At 50.8% G+C, this 16,554-nt stretch overlaps 1 protein-coding gene across 5 annotated transcripts in view; it reads left to right on the top strand.

Annotated features, from left to right (window-relative positions):
* Positions 1-5,712, top strand: part of TLK2 (tousled like kinase 2) — a 118,332-nt gene extending 112,620 nt beyond the window's left edge. For all 5 annotated transcript variants that reach the window (XM_044247681.1, XM_044247683.1, XM_044247680.1 and 2 more), the window contains 3 exons: positions 504-615; positions 2,778-2,885; positions 4,615-5,712. In XM_044247681.1, coding sequence (XP_044103616.1) covers positions 504-615; positions 2,778-2,885; positions 4,615-4,788 — 394 coding nt within the window. In that variant the 3' untranslated portion in view covers positions 4,789-5,712. The remainder of the gene's footprint in view (positions 1-503; positions 616-2,777; positions 2,886-4,614) is intronic.
* The last annotated feature ends 10,842 nt before the right edge of the window (positions 5,713-16,554 follow it).

Genomic DNA, 16,554 nt, shown 5'->3' with positions numbered 1-16,554 from the left:
CAGTTCCCTTTGAGATTTCTTTGGGGTCCTGAATTCATTTGGACTTTCAAGATAGTTATTTTAGAGACCGTCATCTTTCTTAGCCTACATGAAAGCAAACCCACACCACTTCGAGTTCTGTTTTGATGTGTGCTGCTGCAGCTCTCATAAAAGGGAATGCACGTCTTCTGTTGAAGACAGAAACTTGACTGACATGTATATTAGAGTACACCCCTGGAAAAGGGTGCTGGGGTGGGTGAAGCAGGGACTAGGGGGAATGTTTTCATCTCTCAGTGAGTTGGGAAGTGTATTTTAATGCTTTTAGGATATGACTGCCTCCTTAAGTTAGAGTGTCTTCTTGCTGACTTTCCCCAGCTAGGCCCACGTTGCTTTTTTGGCAGAATTTCAGTTAAAATTCAGATATTTTTAATAGTTCGCACAAGGTTTTCTGCTTTGCCTTATTGTACATGTCCTAGATTTATACAGTCACTTTTCTAAGAATTTTTATTTTCCTTTTGTCCCAGGTATTTACCACCAGAGTGTTTTGTGGTTGGGAAAGAGCCACCAAAGATCTCAAATAAAGTTGACGTCTGGTCAGTGGGTGTGATCTTCTACCAGTGTCTTTATGGAAGGAAGGTAAGGAAGAAGGTCAGATGCGGTGACTTGATGTCTCTCTTGGGATGCACATACACCCTGGCATGGTGTCGGTTATTCTCTTGGAATTGATAATACAGAAGGGAATCCTGAAAGTTGTGGTTTGAAGAAAATACAGACACTAATAAAAGCTTTATGCATAAGCAGAACTTTTCAACCCTGAGTACTTAATGAATTCCACTGGGCTACTGAAAACATGCATTTTTGCTGTTTTCAGTTAGATCCAGGATATGTTTTGTTTCTGATAATATGTACAAGGAATTGTATAGAATAGTTTATTTAAAGTATACAGTTGTCTCAGGGGCCATTCTTTAAGGTCTCAAGAACTGAAATTTGGAATCTCTACAGGGCTCTTTATTCTCAGCTATTATAAATAAAAGCCTGCTTTCTGTTTTCTGTATTGAGGAAGTGTAGTGTTAGAAGGTGTTCACTGGGGACGCCTGGGTGGCTCAGTGGGTTAAGCCGCTGCCTTCGGCTCAGGTCATGATCCCAGTGTTCTGGGATCGAGTCCCACATCGGGCTCCTTGCTCGGCAGGGAGCCTGCTTCTCCCTCTGCCTCTGCCTGCCTCTCTGTCTGCCTGTGCTCACTCGCTCTCTCTCCCTCTGTCTCTGACAAATAAATAAATAAAATCTTAAAAAAAAAAAAAGAAGGTGTTCACTGTCTTTTACCTCTAGATCAAGGTGATAGATCATTTGGACACATAATGACCCAGGGAGTAAACTATACCTAATGAATTTTCACATCTATGTTTTCCTGTGTTTATAAGCCTACTACTTATAAATAAACTTACATACTAGGATCCAGTGTGTGTGTACTCACATATTTGCTGTCAGTGTGTTATAAATAATTGAAGTTTGTCAGTGGTCCTGACAGTGTAGGTTGTGGGTATAAGCCATTTGGGAGTTTTGCAACTCCCTAGGACTCTTAATATTTTTATTTATAAAAATATTTATTTTTATATTTTATTTTAAATTTTAAAATATTTTAAATATTTTAAAAATATTTTAAATATTTAATATTTAAATATTAAATATTTTAAATATATTTTAAATTTTATTTAAAATAAATATTTTATTTATAAAATAATTTAAAATAAATATTTTATTTATAAAATATTTATTTTATTGGCCTCAGACCAAGCTCTTTGTTCAGATTTCAGCTTCCTCTTTAACTTCTCCTTGGTCTCTGTTTATCTTACCTCTCTAATATGGGGAAACTGTTCAGAACCAGCCAGTAAGAGTTAATGAATTAACTACTATTTTTAAGAAATCCTACACTCAACATGGGGCTCGAACTCACAACCCTGAGATCAAGAGTTGCGTGCTCTACTGACTGAGTCAGCCAGGCACCCCCAGAGGAGTTAATTATGACTTCTACTCTCTGATAATGTGGAAATGCTGCTGAGAATGTTGGTAGAGGTTATGTACAAGCACGGTAGAGAGGACACTAGGCTTGAACTTCTATTTTAAGATCTTCTTAGAAAATTGGGCTTCCTGAGTGGTGCAGGCAGTTAGGGGTCTGACTCTTGACTTCGGCTCAGGTCGTGATCTCAGGGTCATGACATGGAGCTGCCCCATCAGGCTCCTCGCTCAGTGAGGAATCTGCTGAAGAGTCTCCCGCTCTCCCCCACCCCCGCATGCTGGGGGAGGGGCAAAAACAAGGAAAGAAAGTGGCACATTGGGGCACAGGTGACGCAGTTAAGTACCCCCAGCTCTCCCCCCACCCTCCACTTTGTACTTACTCCTTCTCTTCTACTTCCTTTTCCGTCTCTCTTTACCTGTGTCTTGGGTCTGCCAGTGGTACAAGTATGTTTTACTTAAGCCTACAGGTATCACTGAGGGTAGAAGAGGTTGCTGGCTCCTGCTGGAATGTTCTTTTTCTTGGCTGTAAGCAAACCTGAATAGAGGTGTTAACGATATGACGTGCTGTTTCCGGTCCCAGCTCTGCCTTAACCTTGATGTTGGCTTGTGAGTGCCTTTCCACGCCTCACCTATGAAAAGAGGGAGTTAGAGGAGACCATCTCCAAAGTTTTTCCATCAGCTCTCACTGAAGCATGTCTTCATTACTTTCCTATGGTTTTGAATTGTGTTCTCTTTAATTTTAACCAGAGGCCCACCTTTGTTCGTTTTGTTTTGTGTGATAGCCTTTTGGCCACAACCAGTCCCAGCAAGACATTCTACAAGAAAATACTATTCTTAAAGCTACTGAAGTGCAGTTCCCGCCAAAGCCAGTAGTAACACCAGAAGCAAAGGTAAGTTGTGACCCACTGGCAAGCAAAAAATGACTGCTTTGCTTTCTGTATTATTTCTCTCGGTAATAGTGGATGGATTATCAGTATAGAAGTCAGGAGTCAGTCAAAACCTCCGCCTCCTTCTGAATGTGTATTGCTCCAACCCCTACCCTGTTCTCCCCTCTCCTCCTACAACAAATACTTAGGGTGCCTGGGGAGTACTAAGAGTGGAGGGGATGGCGAGTGTGTAGCAGTGAACTACAGACAAGGTCCCTCCCTGTCAGGAGTTTCCATTCCAGCAGGTGAGACAAACAATAACTAGCAACAGATCCGGCTCAGATGGTGAAAAATAAATGAGTAAGAAGCTCGAGGGGCGGGAACTCCTTTTTTGATGGCCTGGTCAGGGATGGCCTCAGTGGTGAAGTGACATATTGAGCAGTCGTGAATGATGCAAAGGTGGGAGCCGCGTGTAGACTTGGGAGGACAGAACTCCGAGCAGAGCGGTGTGTGAAGCTGAGACGTCAGGGCAAGCTTGGCTGATCCATAGAGTGGAGAGGAGCGTGGTCTGTGGGCGAGGCAGCAGGACAGATGGGAGGCGCCCTTAGGTTTTACTCAGGGCAGCTGTGTGATCTGATTGAGGTTTCAAAAGGCTGCCCTGGGGCACCTGGGTGGCTCAGTGGGTTAAGCCTCTGCCTTCGGCTCGGGTCATGATCTCAGGGTCCTGGGATCGAGCCCCGCGTCGGGCTCTATGCTCAGCGGGGAGTCTGCTTCCCCCTCTCTCTGTGTCTGCCTCTCTGCCTACCTGTGATCTCTCTCTCTCTGTCAAATAAATCTCAAAAAAAAAAAGGCTGCCCTGGCGGCTGTGTACACAGAAAATTCAAGGTGGAACATTCCTCAGAATTGATGGACCTACATTGTGACACTGTCATCACCTGAATGTAAAGTACGGCCTCAGGGTCATAATGACATTTTAGATTTTTAAAAAATCAGTTCATTTATTTAATTAAATCACAAGAGTGATTAAAAAATAGAAAAAGATCACCTGTTTAAGGGCCTTTGTGATAAGAATGGTAGAAACTGAGCCTATCTAGCCCGTCATATCTAGCACAAAGGAAACTTCCATGTTGGTAGTAAATTAGGATTCTGAATGAAACCCCACTCACAGTATGATGCCATGCCTCAGTACCCTTGGGGAGACCAGTCCTGTTCAGGTTTTCCTTTACTGCTTAGGTGTGTGAGGCAGAATGAGATCCACAGGGGAAGCATTTACCAACCTGTGATGCACTGTAGTGTTGGTAAGGGTGGGTGTCCTAACCCTGCCTGGGGCGGTGGCTTGTTTCTCTTACTCAGGAAGTAGAAAGTTCCCATGAGGCCATGGTTTGTACACGCAGGACCGTGAAGGTAGATGTGCCCGGGGAAACCGGCACAGGAAACCGGCCAAGGCGGAGAGAGTGGTTTTGTGCTCTGGGGCAGAGGTATTTAGAGGTCGGGTCATGTCCCATTCCCCCTCAGGAACAGCTTGGCCACCTCCTCCAGGGAAGTAGTCTATGGCCAGAGAGAGGCTCTGCGGCCCGTGCGTCCCCTTGCTTGGCCCTGTCTAGGTGTGCCTGGTGATTTCTGGGAAGGGCCCTGAGCCCCTTCTCTGAGCTCCTGGCCTGGGTCCTGGCAGCCGCTGCAGAGCCTCAGGCTTCCGTCTGGGGCCCCCAGGATGATCTCTGCCTCAGGCTTCTTCAAGAACCTTTCCTTTCAGGCGTTTATTCGACGATGCTTAGCCTATCGAAAGGAGGACCGCATCGATGTCCAGCAGCTGGCCTGTGACCCCTACTTGCTGCCTCACATCCGAAAGTCGGTCTCCACGAGTAGCCCCGCTGGAGCTGCTATCGCATCAACCTCGGGGGCGTCCAATAACAGTTCTTCGAATTGAGACCCACTCCTAGGCCGCGAACTGTTCAGCACACACCAAGTGGACAAGTGGCATTCAGCAGCGGGTTTGGGACATAGCGAATCCGAATGGATCTCATGAAACCTGTACCAGGTGCTTTTATTTTCTTGCTTTTTTCCCATCCATAGAGCATGACAGCATCGATTCTCATTGAGGAGAAACCTTGGGCAGCTCTGGCCAGGCCTTGTAGGAAAAGGCCCCGCCCGAGGTTCCGGCGTCAACGGCCACTGCGTGTGGCTGCTCTGAGTGAGGAAAAAATTAAAAAGAAAAACTGGTTCCATGTACTGTGAACTTGAAAACATGCAGACTCAGGGGGGGTCCCTGATGCAGTGCTTCAGATGAAGAATGTGGACTTGAAAATACAGACTGGGCTAGTCCAGTGTCTATATTTAAACTTGTTCTTTTCTTTTAATAAAGTTTAGGTAACATCTCCTGAAAAGCTTGTAGCACAAAGGCTCAGCTGGGGATGGTGTTTGACTTCGGAGGAAAAAAGTTGCTATTGCCCGTTAAAGGCACTAGAGTTAGTGTTTTATCCCTAAATAATTTCAATTTTTAAAAACATGCAGCTTCCCTCCCCCCTTTTTTATTTTTGAAAGAATACATTTGGTCATAAAGTGAAACCCGTATTAGCAAGTACGTGGCAACGTTCATTCCAGTCAGATGCAGCTTTCTCCTCCGTCTGGTCTCCTGTGTGCAGTCGCGTCCCTCGTCTCAGGAGGGAAAGCGTCGAGTGGGAGGACTGAGGTGTGTGGGGCTTTGCCGTCGGACAAAGAACGAGGTTAGAAGCCCGCAGCTTGGAGTCTCTAGGTTTTCAACTCTTTCTTCACAATTTGAACACTTGACGGTTGTCCCTTTTAATTTATTTGAAGTGCTATTTTTTTAAATAAAGGTTCATCTGTCCATGCAGTCCTCTTGGATTCTCTGAATGTAGTAACTATCAAAAACTGTTCCAGAGGTAGGCAGAAAATGGGCCGGGGAGCCAGATGCTCCAGGGATCAGGAGGTCCTCCCCACGGTCTCTAAATGTGCTTGCTAAATGGTGTACCTTTCTTGTTAACCACGATATTAAAACTTGATCAGCTCATAAGCTTTCCTCTGTTAGATCTTTTGGCAGGAAACAGCCTCCAGCCCTCTAAATTTTGTGGGTGTGTGCTGGTGTGTGCGTCTGTGTGTGCATGTGCACACACGCTTTGTCTAACTCACTTCCATAGACGGAGCAAGTGGACTTAAAGAATCGCAGGGAGATAGGTATTTTGAACATGAACATTCTTTTGGAACGTTTTTCCCCCCCACACATTTGGTTGTTTCTGAGATGTGTGATGAACTGAAGACGGAGCTGAAATGGGAGATGCATGGCCCCACCGTGCCCTTGAAACAGCAGAGCACTCGACAGCAGAGAGGGGAGGAGGCCAGAGCCGAGCATGTGGTAGCCAGCTTGGAATGTTACTGACATATGTGGCAAGAGGGCTCAGCCAGAAATATTTAAAGATGCAGCATTCAGGCGTGCGAGTTCCCTGGGCAGGGGGAGGAAAGTGGGAAAGGGTAGAGAGCGCTCGCTAACTCGAGTGTTTCTTCGTGCCACTGGTGACACTTTTGCTGGCACCTGTGTTGGTTTTGTGGCCCTGCCCTGCCCCGCGCCCCTCGGTAACCAGGTGCTCTTAGGGGAAGATGGAGTGATGATCCCAGTCGGAGAGACGATGGCGGGTAGGTACCGCCTTGTGGAACTCTGAGTGGAAGGAAGGCAGCCCTGGAGCTCTTGGCGCCCCCAGCTTTCCAAGTTACCGCAGATAAAAATGTTTTTCCAGATTTCCATTTGATCACAAGTGCTTATACAAGCATTACACATGTGATGTACATGTCAGTGTATGTGTGTGGTACCTCTTTAACCGTGACTTTCAGGCTGTTAAGCAGAGAGTCCCTGTGAGTCTCAAACGTTGAGCGCCCCGGAAGGATGGTATGCGCAGGTGTGAAGGATGATGAGTCGAGACGGACCCACAGTAGTAGGTTCTATTCCTTGTTTTCTCTTCTCATTCAGTGATCTTGCAAGGCCTCTTTTTTTTTTTTTTTTTTTTTAAACTTTTTTCAAGGTTGAAAGAATGCTGCATCTTTAAACCTTCCATCTAACTTCCTGCCTCCTCCTCCCCATGGGCTTGTGAGTGGAGCTGCGGGACTTTATTTGTTCATCTCCCTTCTCTGCCCTTGTCCTGAAGAAGGTATGCCCTCTCTCCTGGCCCCACTTGGTTTTTAGCCCTGGTTGGAGCTTACTGGGCTTGCTTGAGTCTGGGCAAGACCTTTCCACTACATGGACTAGCCTCAGAGAACATGCAGAATGCTGACTTTTTCTAGATTTTGAAGTAGCCAATGAAATCACTAAGTGGGGTTCTTCCATGACACATTTTGTTAATATGGGTTTCACTTTTTCCAAGGATAATCCCTTATTGCCACAATTGATTTACTTTAAACAATGACAAAAAGATGTGTATTAATTTGTAATTAAACCCAGCCAGACTGTTTTCGACTTTCCCAACTTGGGGGGAGCGGGGGAGGGTGGGGAGGATATTAAAATAAGTTTTGAGAAGTGAATCTCCCAGCCTCTTGATTTTACTCCAGTTCCTCAGGCAGGGCCCTGAGCATCTAGGGGGCGGGAAGGTACGGAAATCCTGCAGCTGACTGCGTGCCCGCGGACACTATGGGCACGTCGGCAACGTGTTGATTCATACACCTTCTGTACCTCCGATGTGCTGATCACTAATGCTTGTTGGGAAGACAGCAGTGAGCGGGATAGGGAAGGCTCAGCCGTCGGCTTACAACCCAGGGGTGACGGCTCTGGGCCCCCGGAAGGGAAGGAATACAGGTCTTCGATGGGAAGGAGTTGGGCTCGGACTCCTCCATCCGAAGATGGGCAGCTTTACAGGGAGACTTGCTCTTGGGAGCCACGTGCACCCCACTTGTGTGGCTGAGCCGGGCACACCTGCTCACTGCCTTAGGGTTTGCCGCCCTCCTCCCTCTAGTGCTAGGAGGACAGGTTTTCCTTGGCTGAGAAGATGAGCAGGCAAATGGCTCCTGTGTCTCTTAATTTAGAAAATAATTCTTTTTAAACATAGTCATCTCCTAGAATCCTAGAGCTAGAAGTAAGCCTCAGGTCCAGCTCCTCACTTCTGAGAAGGGGAAGTTTACAACTAGCTCCACCCACCTTGGTGAGTTTTGCTTTCTGAGAATCTCTGCCCCTCCCCCCTCCCACTTACTCATCATTCTACTTGCCCAGGCTCGCTCTGTCTGTAATTAAAATCAGCCCCGGGGTAAGTGGGGGAGAGACATGGCACACACGCTAGTTGAGGTATGGGGAGTCTCTGCTTCCTAAAATTAGCTGTTCTGTTGTCATTTCTTAAGGCAGAATCACCTGGAGGTTAAGAGCCTGGGCTTCAGGAGTAGGTCTGGTTCAGATCCTACCTCTGCAGGCTTCAGGGATAGCTCCATGCGTGGTTGTAAGGAGTGGAAATAGTAGGTATAATAAAGTGCCTGGCACATGAGAAGGGAGTCCAAAAGTGTGCTTTACAGAAAGATCGCAAGATCCAGTAAGAAGCATTGCTGAGCTCCCGCCCGCCCGCAAGGTTGCTGGTGGCGATTCAGAGCCCTTCTACTTGCCAGACGGTCAGATCCTTTGGCCTGGGGGAGGTGATGCGGGAGCCTTGCCCTTTGGCTTGAGATTCCCTATCGGCCTTTGTCCTGTGAGGTCAGCAGTCTCCTCTTACCGGATCCACGACGGCCTCTGGCGGAATCAGGGAGGAGCATCTTACAGGCCAGCGTGGCTCGCAGGCCAGGGGCATCAGCAGCACCCGGAGCCTGTTGGAAAGTCACGTTCTCAGCAACCCCTCCCCGAGTCCGCCTCCCCGGTGGCTTGAGCACCGAGGGGCACAACTCCTGCCGACCTTCCGATGGGCCGCAGCAACAAGGGTGGGGCACTTGGAGAGGGTGGTCTTCGGGCCTTGTCTAAAACTCACCCAGCTGGAAACAGAGATGAGTCCGTTTTATTTTCTGTGTTAGGGATAAAAGTGTTAAGCTCTGGGCTGTGCTAGGCCCAGTGTCATGCGTGTGCTCCTATAATTATGGCGTGGCCTCAGGAGCGCATGTACGACGCGTCCCTTACACCGGTGCCCTGGGACCTAACAATGCATTAAGGATCATTCACTCCTTTGGGCAGAGCTGCTTATCCTTGCCTTCTTTAAAATACTCACCGGTACCTTACTGTGAACTAACTTAGCACGTTTTTCTTTTACCTGAAGGGTCCGGGGCTGCGGGAGTGAGCCCGGACCTGGGTCGGACCTGGGTGGGCGTGTGAACACAGCCTGGCACTCTGAATCAGGGGTGAGGAGAGCCTGGGACTACAAATCTTTGGAAGGGGTGAGGATGGAGAGAGCAGAGAGGTTGCAGGGAAAAGAGGGTTAAGGAGGAAGTGGTGAGGGACTCTGGCTGCTGTGGAGCTCTGCGGGTGGGTTGGGGGAACCTGCCAGAAGCTGGGACCTGGTGGGGGTAGGGAATACAAGAGCCCTATTGTGCTGGGGTTGCTCCGCAGGGGCCCGAGACAGGCTGGAGTCAGCCAAAGGGTGTGAGTGTGTTTGTCTCTGTGTGTGTGTGTGGCACTGGGCAGGAGACCCCCATGGTGTGAAGGGGTCAGAGCCCAGCCGGCTGGCTGGCTGTTCTAGAAGGAAGGGCGTGGCCGAAGAACTGGGGTAACCTCAGGCCTCGGTAGCTTCCAGGCACCTGCAGTCGTGGGGGCACAGGACGCAGTGTCAGCAAAGAGAAGGGGCTCCTCAGCGCCGGTCCCTTGTCGGGAAGTTCAGCTGTGTTGCCTCACAGCCTCGGTGTAGACAAGGTAGGAGTATCCCACTGATTTTACAGATGAGGACACTGAGACCCAGAGAGATTTGGTAGCTTGGAAGTAGGCGGAGCAGGATTGAATGGGAAGGGACTACAAGCTTGAAAATGTGAGATGAGTCTCTGAGTGCCAGCCTTGGGTGCCTGCTGTGGGTGAGGACACGCCTTGGTTCCCTGTTGGCAGCTGTGTGGCCGTATTCTAGGGCTCTGCTCTCCTGGACTCCCTCATGGCTCGCCTTAGAAGTCTAGAGACCCAGCTGGCCTGGGCAGCAGCCTTGCCTCTGCAGTCCTGGGCCGGGACTGAACTTAGGGAGGGAAGTGGGGGGCCTGGCTTCACAGAACATTCATTCTTCAGCTCCCCTACAAAATCTGATCATGCCATCTTCTTTACAAACAAGGAAATGAAAATCCTGCCCTATCCCAGCCCAGGCCAGCTCTGTCTTCCTGTCCCTCAGTGCCCTAATGGACCAGGCAGGAATGGCCGCCTCTGCCTTGGCCGCCTCCAGTTGCTCTAAGGCTCAGAAGGGGAAGGAGATGTGGAATTGTTTTTGGCAACTAAAAAAAGTAAAAAGGCAGAGAGTGTTGCTAGATGCTGCCTCCATGTCACAGGGTTCCCTGGAGAGAGGTTTGTAGGATATAGAAGGTCCCTCAGCAAGGGCCTTGACCTGTTCTAGAAAGAACCTGTTCTAGGCCAGACCTGAGCCCTTCAGCCTGGCTCTGTGCTCTGAGAGAAGGGCAAGCCACTGGGAAACATGAAGAGGAAGGTCTTTCCCTACAAATTAATTCTTGACTTAACAAATTAATTCTTTACCTCTACAGATTCTTTTCAGAGCCCCATGCGCAACGTTAACGCTAACCCTGCTCCTCATCCCACATTAAGTGGACGAAAGTGTATCCAGAACAAGGTGACAGGAGAGCCCCTGGTGCGGACCGTGTTGAGGTCCTAACTGAACCTGCTGCGTGGTCAGGCTGGCCGCTCCCCCCTGGAGCTGCATTCGCCGGTTCTGTAAGCGTCACGCAGCTGAGAGCCTTCTGTTTTGAATTTGCGGGGCTGGGTGCTATGGGAGCTAAAAAGGTTCATCAGACCCGGCTCCTGCTTTAAGGAAGGTTATAATTGAGTAGCTAAATGTAATAAAGGAAAGCTGGTAAATTCTGTGAGAGCAGGGCGGGGTCCCTGAGGAGTTGGGAAATGAAGCCAAGATGGGCTTTGGAAGCTGGCAGAATTAACGAGAATGAGAAGGGGTCGGGGTTTGCTGCACAGGGTCTTTCACACTTTCTGGGCTCTGTCTGTAGAGCATGCCTGCCCCTCGAGCATCTCTCCCCCTACCCCCATACTCTTCCACACCTCCAGGCTTTTGCAAATGCTGTGCACTTGCCTTGGCCGTCTGACCGTCTTTGAAAACTCAGCTCAGGTGTCCCCTACAGCCTGTCTCTGGACTGTCAGCTCACTTTGTACAGGTCTCCCTTATCTCCTGCCTCATCACATGGGTGTGCTCACTTGGCACAATGAGAACCAGCCCCTTGGTAAGCCTAGGGCCTGTTGAAAGAACAAGCTGTGTGGTCTGTTGAACCATGGGGTGCAGGAGAGAAAGGGGTAGGGCTGCGCTGATGGTGGTGAGGGACCTCAGATGTGAGACCCAAAGAGGAAATGGGGGCCGGTCTGGGAGTGAGCAGATCAGAGCTGGGCAGGACCAGCCCGGGGAATCGACGTAGCTGATTCCAGGTCTTCAATAGCAATATATATTTTTTAAAGATTTTATTTATTTATTTGACAAATACAGATCACAGGTAGGCAGAGAGGCAGGCAGATAGAGAAAGAGAGGAGGAAGCAGGCTCCCTGCGGAGCAGAGAGCTCAATGTGGGGCTCGATCCCAGGACCCTGGAATCATGACCCGAGCCGAAGGCAGAGACTTTAACCCACTGAGCCACCCAGGCGCCCCTCAATGGCAATATTTTTAAAAAATAATAATTTTAAGGGGCTCTTGGGTGGCTCAGTCGGTTAAGTGGCTTGATGTCAGCTCAGGTCATGATCTCAGGTCATGAGATCGAGCCTCTTGTTGGGCTTCGTGCTTCAGATTCTCTCTCCCTCTGCCCCCCATCCCAGCTGGTGCATGTTCTCTAAAAAAATAAAAATTTTTAAGTAATCTCTACACCCGATATGGAGGTTGAACTCAACAACCCCAAGATCTAGAATTTACATGCTCTACTGGCTGAGCCAGCCAGGCACCCCCAATATTTTTTTTTTCCCTAATTTGTTTGATGGCAGCCCACAGTAGGAAACCCTTAACATCTCAACCCAATACGTGTTTCACAGAATAGAAGTTAGCTCATGTGCGAAATAACTTCATTTTTTAAAATGCTGGTCACCACCCATTGGAGCCCCAGTCCCCTTATTGCTGTGTCACGTGGGGCTCTGGAAGTTCGAGCTGTCCTCTTGGAGCTGGGATGGATGGTAGGCAAGCTGGATGCAGCCACTTGGCTTCTCTTCTGGTCAGGGGCTCTATTCCACCAGGGCCTCAGGTAGAAGGGATGGATCAGGGAGGTTCTTTGTCTGCAAAGCCGCCTCCCACCTGTTTTGCCTCCAGGCCAGGATCAGTGAGCACTACAGAAGTCTGTAGGCCCCTCTTACCTTGGAGGGTCAAGTACTGAGACTAGAAAAAACCTGCCTGTCCATCCTATCCTGAGTTGGGGAGAGAGAGTCGGGGACCAGGGAACCGCATCAGATGACATCCTGAAGGGGGAGGTGCAGAGCCCATAGCCCTGGGCTGTAGTGGGCCTCACTGGCTCAGCCCCACGCTTAGGACGAGGATAGGCTCAAAGAAGCTGCAGCTTCAGGTTGGAAGAGGCCCCTGAGAGCAGACAGGAGGATGTGGCATCCTTCTCCCCACCCCCTGCCCTGGCACCAGCCGGGTAAGGCAGCAGAGGGTTCTGGAAACTACATCCCCTCAACTGTAGTCTTGTTCTTTGGTGCTGGCCCTACTTCCCTGTGGTACATCAGGCCAACCTCTGCTCCTCTCCGGATCCCCCCCCCCTTTGACCAGCTTGCTCCTGACCTGCTAAAGCTTCCCAAGTCAAGACCAGAGCCAGCGAGGATCCTGGAGACCTTGGGTTTGTGGCCCGCGCTGCAGCCCCCAACCTGGACTCGGCTCAGTCCTGCGCCTGCCTGCGCTGAGCTTACTCCCAGGCCCTGCCGACGGCTCCCGGCCTTCCATAGCACCTCCTCCACCCAGGGGGCTCCAGGGCTCCTGGCCAGGGAGTCTGCACAGCCTGCTTCCCCGAGGAGTCATGAGGTGATCGTCTCCGACTCCTCAAGAAAGGCAAGGCTGGGACTTGGAGTCCCCTTAAAGGAACGGTCTTCTGATACAGGTGTTGGCCTGAAATCAAGTGGATTCAAACTCAGTGGCCTTCCAGAGAGCAGAGGGGCCCTTCTCCGTGTTCTCCAACAGGAGCCAAACCTGAATCCCAGGCGTGCTGCCTTCTTTCCCACTTCAGCCCGTTCCTTTCTGAGATCTTCCATGCTGCGGACCAGCAGGTAGCTTGTCTCAAAGGACCCGAAGGGCCAGTTGCCTGAATGGAGACCCACGAGTTTGAGCTGTAGGAAGAGCCCGGGAAGAAGGGAAAGGTGGTGGGAACAACAGAGGTGAGCCCCTGGCCTGGCAAGGCTCAGGCTGAGGAAAATCTCAGAGGCCTCTGTGGTTCACACACCCTTCTCTCGGTCAGAACTGACCACACCTTTCTGTCTTCCTATCCTAAGTGGCCCTCCGGTTGCGTTCTTCTTGTCTTGTGTTCTTTTGTAAGCTGTCGTTGTAGGCCCGGCCTGCCGGGGTTGTCCACAGGCTCCACCCCCACCCCCACCCCGGGCACCCTCTGGCTGGAGAGGCTGCTGAGCCCCAGAACCAGGGACGAGGAGACCAAAGTGAGACGAGTCCGAAGCCAAAGCACAGTGAGTAGTAACACCAAAACTTGCACGTCTAGGGCTCTAGGCCCCTGAAGAGAAGTGACTTGCTCAGGGACGGGTGGTGAGAAATGGCTGGGAATTCCAATTCAGCGGCAGCTCCCAGGCCTGGACTCTTCCCATCGCTCCATGCTTATGGGCAGGCGTTTACGAGCCAGCCCCAGTGAGCACTGAGCTGCTTCTTACCTGGGTTGGTTACACTCCAGAATACCAGTTTTGCACATCATTTAGTATGAGATGTTCAGACAGGGAGGGAGGTTGTGTTGTCCTCTCCAGCGAAGAAAAGCACCCAGTGTTGCAGTCCTGATCCAACTGACGGGTGCAGGTCTCGTGGACAGCGGGGTGCTGGGCAGCGGAGGGGCAGGCGGGCTGGGGGATAAGGAATAAGGGAGACACCCTGATGTTCGAGTGGCAAAGGAAGTTGGGAAACAGGGAGGGGATGAACATGACCTGAGCATCTTTATTCAGGGGCTGTGCTGTCTACCTTTATACACAACATTTAATTCTCAGGACGTGGTAGGAATTGTTGCCCCATTTACACAGAGGATTCGTGACTTCAGTACTTAAGTTCCTCACTGAACATCGTAAAGCTACTAAGTGGGCGAGGCAGGGTTCGAACTGGGGGCTTTCTGACTCCAGAGTCTGCTCTTTGCACTAAACTGGCTGTCATGAGCTCAGGAAGCCCACAGTACCGCTCACTGGCTAACTGTCTTTAGGATCGGCTCCACCACAGCAGCTCCCAGCCTGGTAAAAATCTCCTGGACCAACCAGGTCACAGACTTCACCAGTCCCCAGCCCCTCGCCGGATGCCTGGCACATAGTAATGTGTGGCTGTTCAGCCGAGCCTTAACAGGAAGAAGCTGTAGGCCCAGAGGACACTGGCCCTTCTCTGGAAGTAGATGGAGGCCCAGTTGCTGGTGAAAGCCCCCGCCCTCAGGACACACACTGCTCCCACACACTGAGACCACATCCCGTGGAAACCTGACGGCGTGCAGGGTCTTTGAGCAGTGGGGGTGACTGGCTTCTCCTGGGAGAGTGGCCCAGCTCTCTGCCCTGCGAGCTCAAGATCTAAGACAGATGGTGGCCGCAGATGTGGGCCCAGACAGTCAGCAGAAGACAGCGCGTCACCCGCCGGAGCAGGAAGTCTCACGCTCGGCAGAGACTACAGTAGGGCCTCAGACACTTGGACAGACATCTGTCCCTGCGGGCGCAGTGCACTTGTGCTCCTCAGCCCCTGAGAGGCCGTGTTCTCTGCCTGGAATATGGCAAAAGTTGGGTCAGATTTTCCCCACTACATGAAACTCTCCTAGGGCCACGAGCGCTCATCTTTGCTGCCCCAGCAGCTAGCACCGAGCTAGCCGTCAGTGGTTAGTGAGTGGGTGAACAAAGAAATAAGCGAGCATCTCCTGTGTGCGTGGGGCTCTGTACTGTGCAGACCGCACGGTAGAGGACTCCGGACCCACGTGATTCACTGGTGATGTCGGGTATTTGGCTTCTGCCCTGCTGGTGGGAGGAAATGGTGGGGAAGGGAGATCCAGTCCTGTTCTGGAACCTGGAGGGCTCCTGGGTGTCTTGCCGGAGCTCCCTTTTAGAGGAAAGGGGGCCCCTTGGCGAGAGGGAGAACTGTGGCCAGCACATCCAGAGATAAGTGAGCAGAGGGAAGCCTGTCAGACGATTTCAAGCAGAAGCATGCTGTGATTTGGGCTCTCAAGATGACAAAAGAGCACTGAGTGAAGCTGGCCAGTCCTTGAACCCCTAGGAGATAACAGGACTGTGAGAAAGGAGAGGCCAAGAGAATCATCTGGTGAGCTCGCCCAGCACGGCCAGTCACTCGCAGAGCGCTGGGATCTTGGGACAGGGCGGTGAAGCCACAGTCACCAGAAGGGCCTTGGTTCTGTCAGAGTTGCCCAAGCCTGCTGTGTAACACCAGCAACTTCCTTGGCCTGGCTGCTAACCATGTTCTAGGGCCAAAGTATGGATAGGAGGAATCTTTTCCAGGGGACTGTAGGAGACTTCTGGGTGCCCACTGCCACGCTCTGCAGCCTCTGGACTGACATTAGCCAAGAATGTCAGCCCAGTAAAGACAGAGCTAAAGGAGCATCTCTGGACCCCATACTCTCATTGCAGAGACGGGGAAAAGATTTATCCAAGGCCTGGGTGGTTTAAGAGGAGGGAAAAAAAAATTGAGTTTGTTATTTCCAAAAATAACACTGAGGTGGACAGCACAGGAAACAATAAAGTTATATTACCGTTTCATAGTGTTTTTATTTGATTACTTGTGGTGGGAGAACGTGAATCTCCTTTGTATTTAGGGTCTCTAAATGTCTCAGCCGGGCTCTGAGCCCAGAGATCTCAAGCGACTTTTCCAGAGCCACTCAGGGAATCAGAAGTAGAGCTGGGGCTAGATTCCAACATCCTGACTCGCAGTCCAGTGCTCTGCACTGCGGTGACCTGTTGCATAATACAGAATAGCTGTGGATTGTCTTCCCTTTTATGAAATTTCCGTTTGGTCCTTTGCGACCGGCCAGCAGCAGTAGTGTTGCTGGTGAGAGTGAGGAAGTCTGTCTGCTGGGGCGTTCGCTGCACAGATTTTCCCTTGGGTTCTGGATACAGCCCCAACTAGCAAAAGCACTGCACCCATTTGCGCCAGGGACGCTGACCCCGGGGTCCCGCAGATGCTAAAAGAAGACGTGTCAGTGTTTGCGCTCGGCACATGGCAGGGGCCCTGCCTCCCCCTCCCCCAGTCTTCGCCCTGGTGGCCGAGCCCTGGGCTCCGCCCCTTTCCCCCCAGACCGGGGGAGGGGTCCTCCTAGGCGTGGAGGTAGCGGATGCTCGCCGGCTGCAGACTTGCACAGAAAGGCGGGATAGAGGGGGCGCCCGCGGCCTGGCTCTGGCCGCCTGGGTCGGCCGCGCGCCCCC

The sequence above is a fragment of the Neovison vison genome, chromosome 5 (genome assembly GCF_020171115.1).
Source record: "Neovison vison isolate M4711 chromosome 5, ASM_NN_V1, whole genome shotgun sequence".
NCBI classification, from domain to species: Eukaryota; Metazoa; Chordata; class Mammalia; order Carnivora; family Mustelidae; genus Neogale; species Neogale vison.
This window is presented reverse-complemented; position numbering and strand designations above follow the sequence as displayed.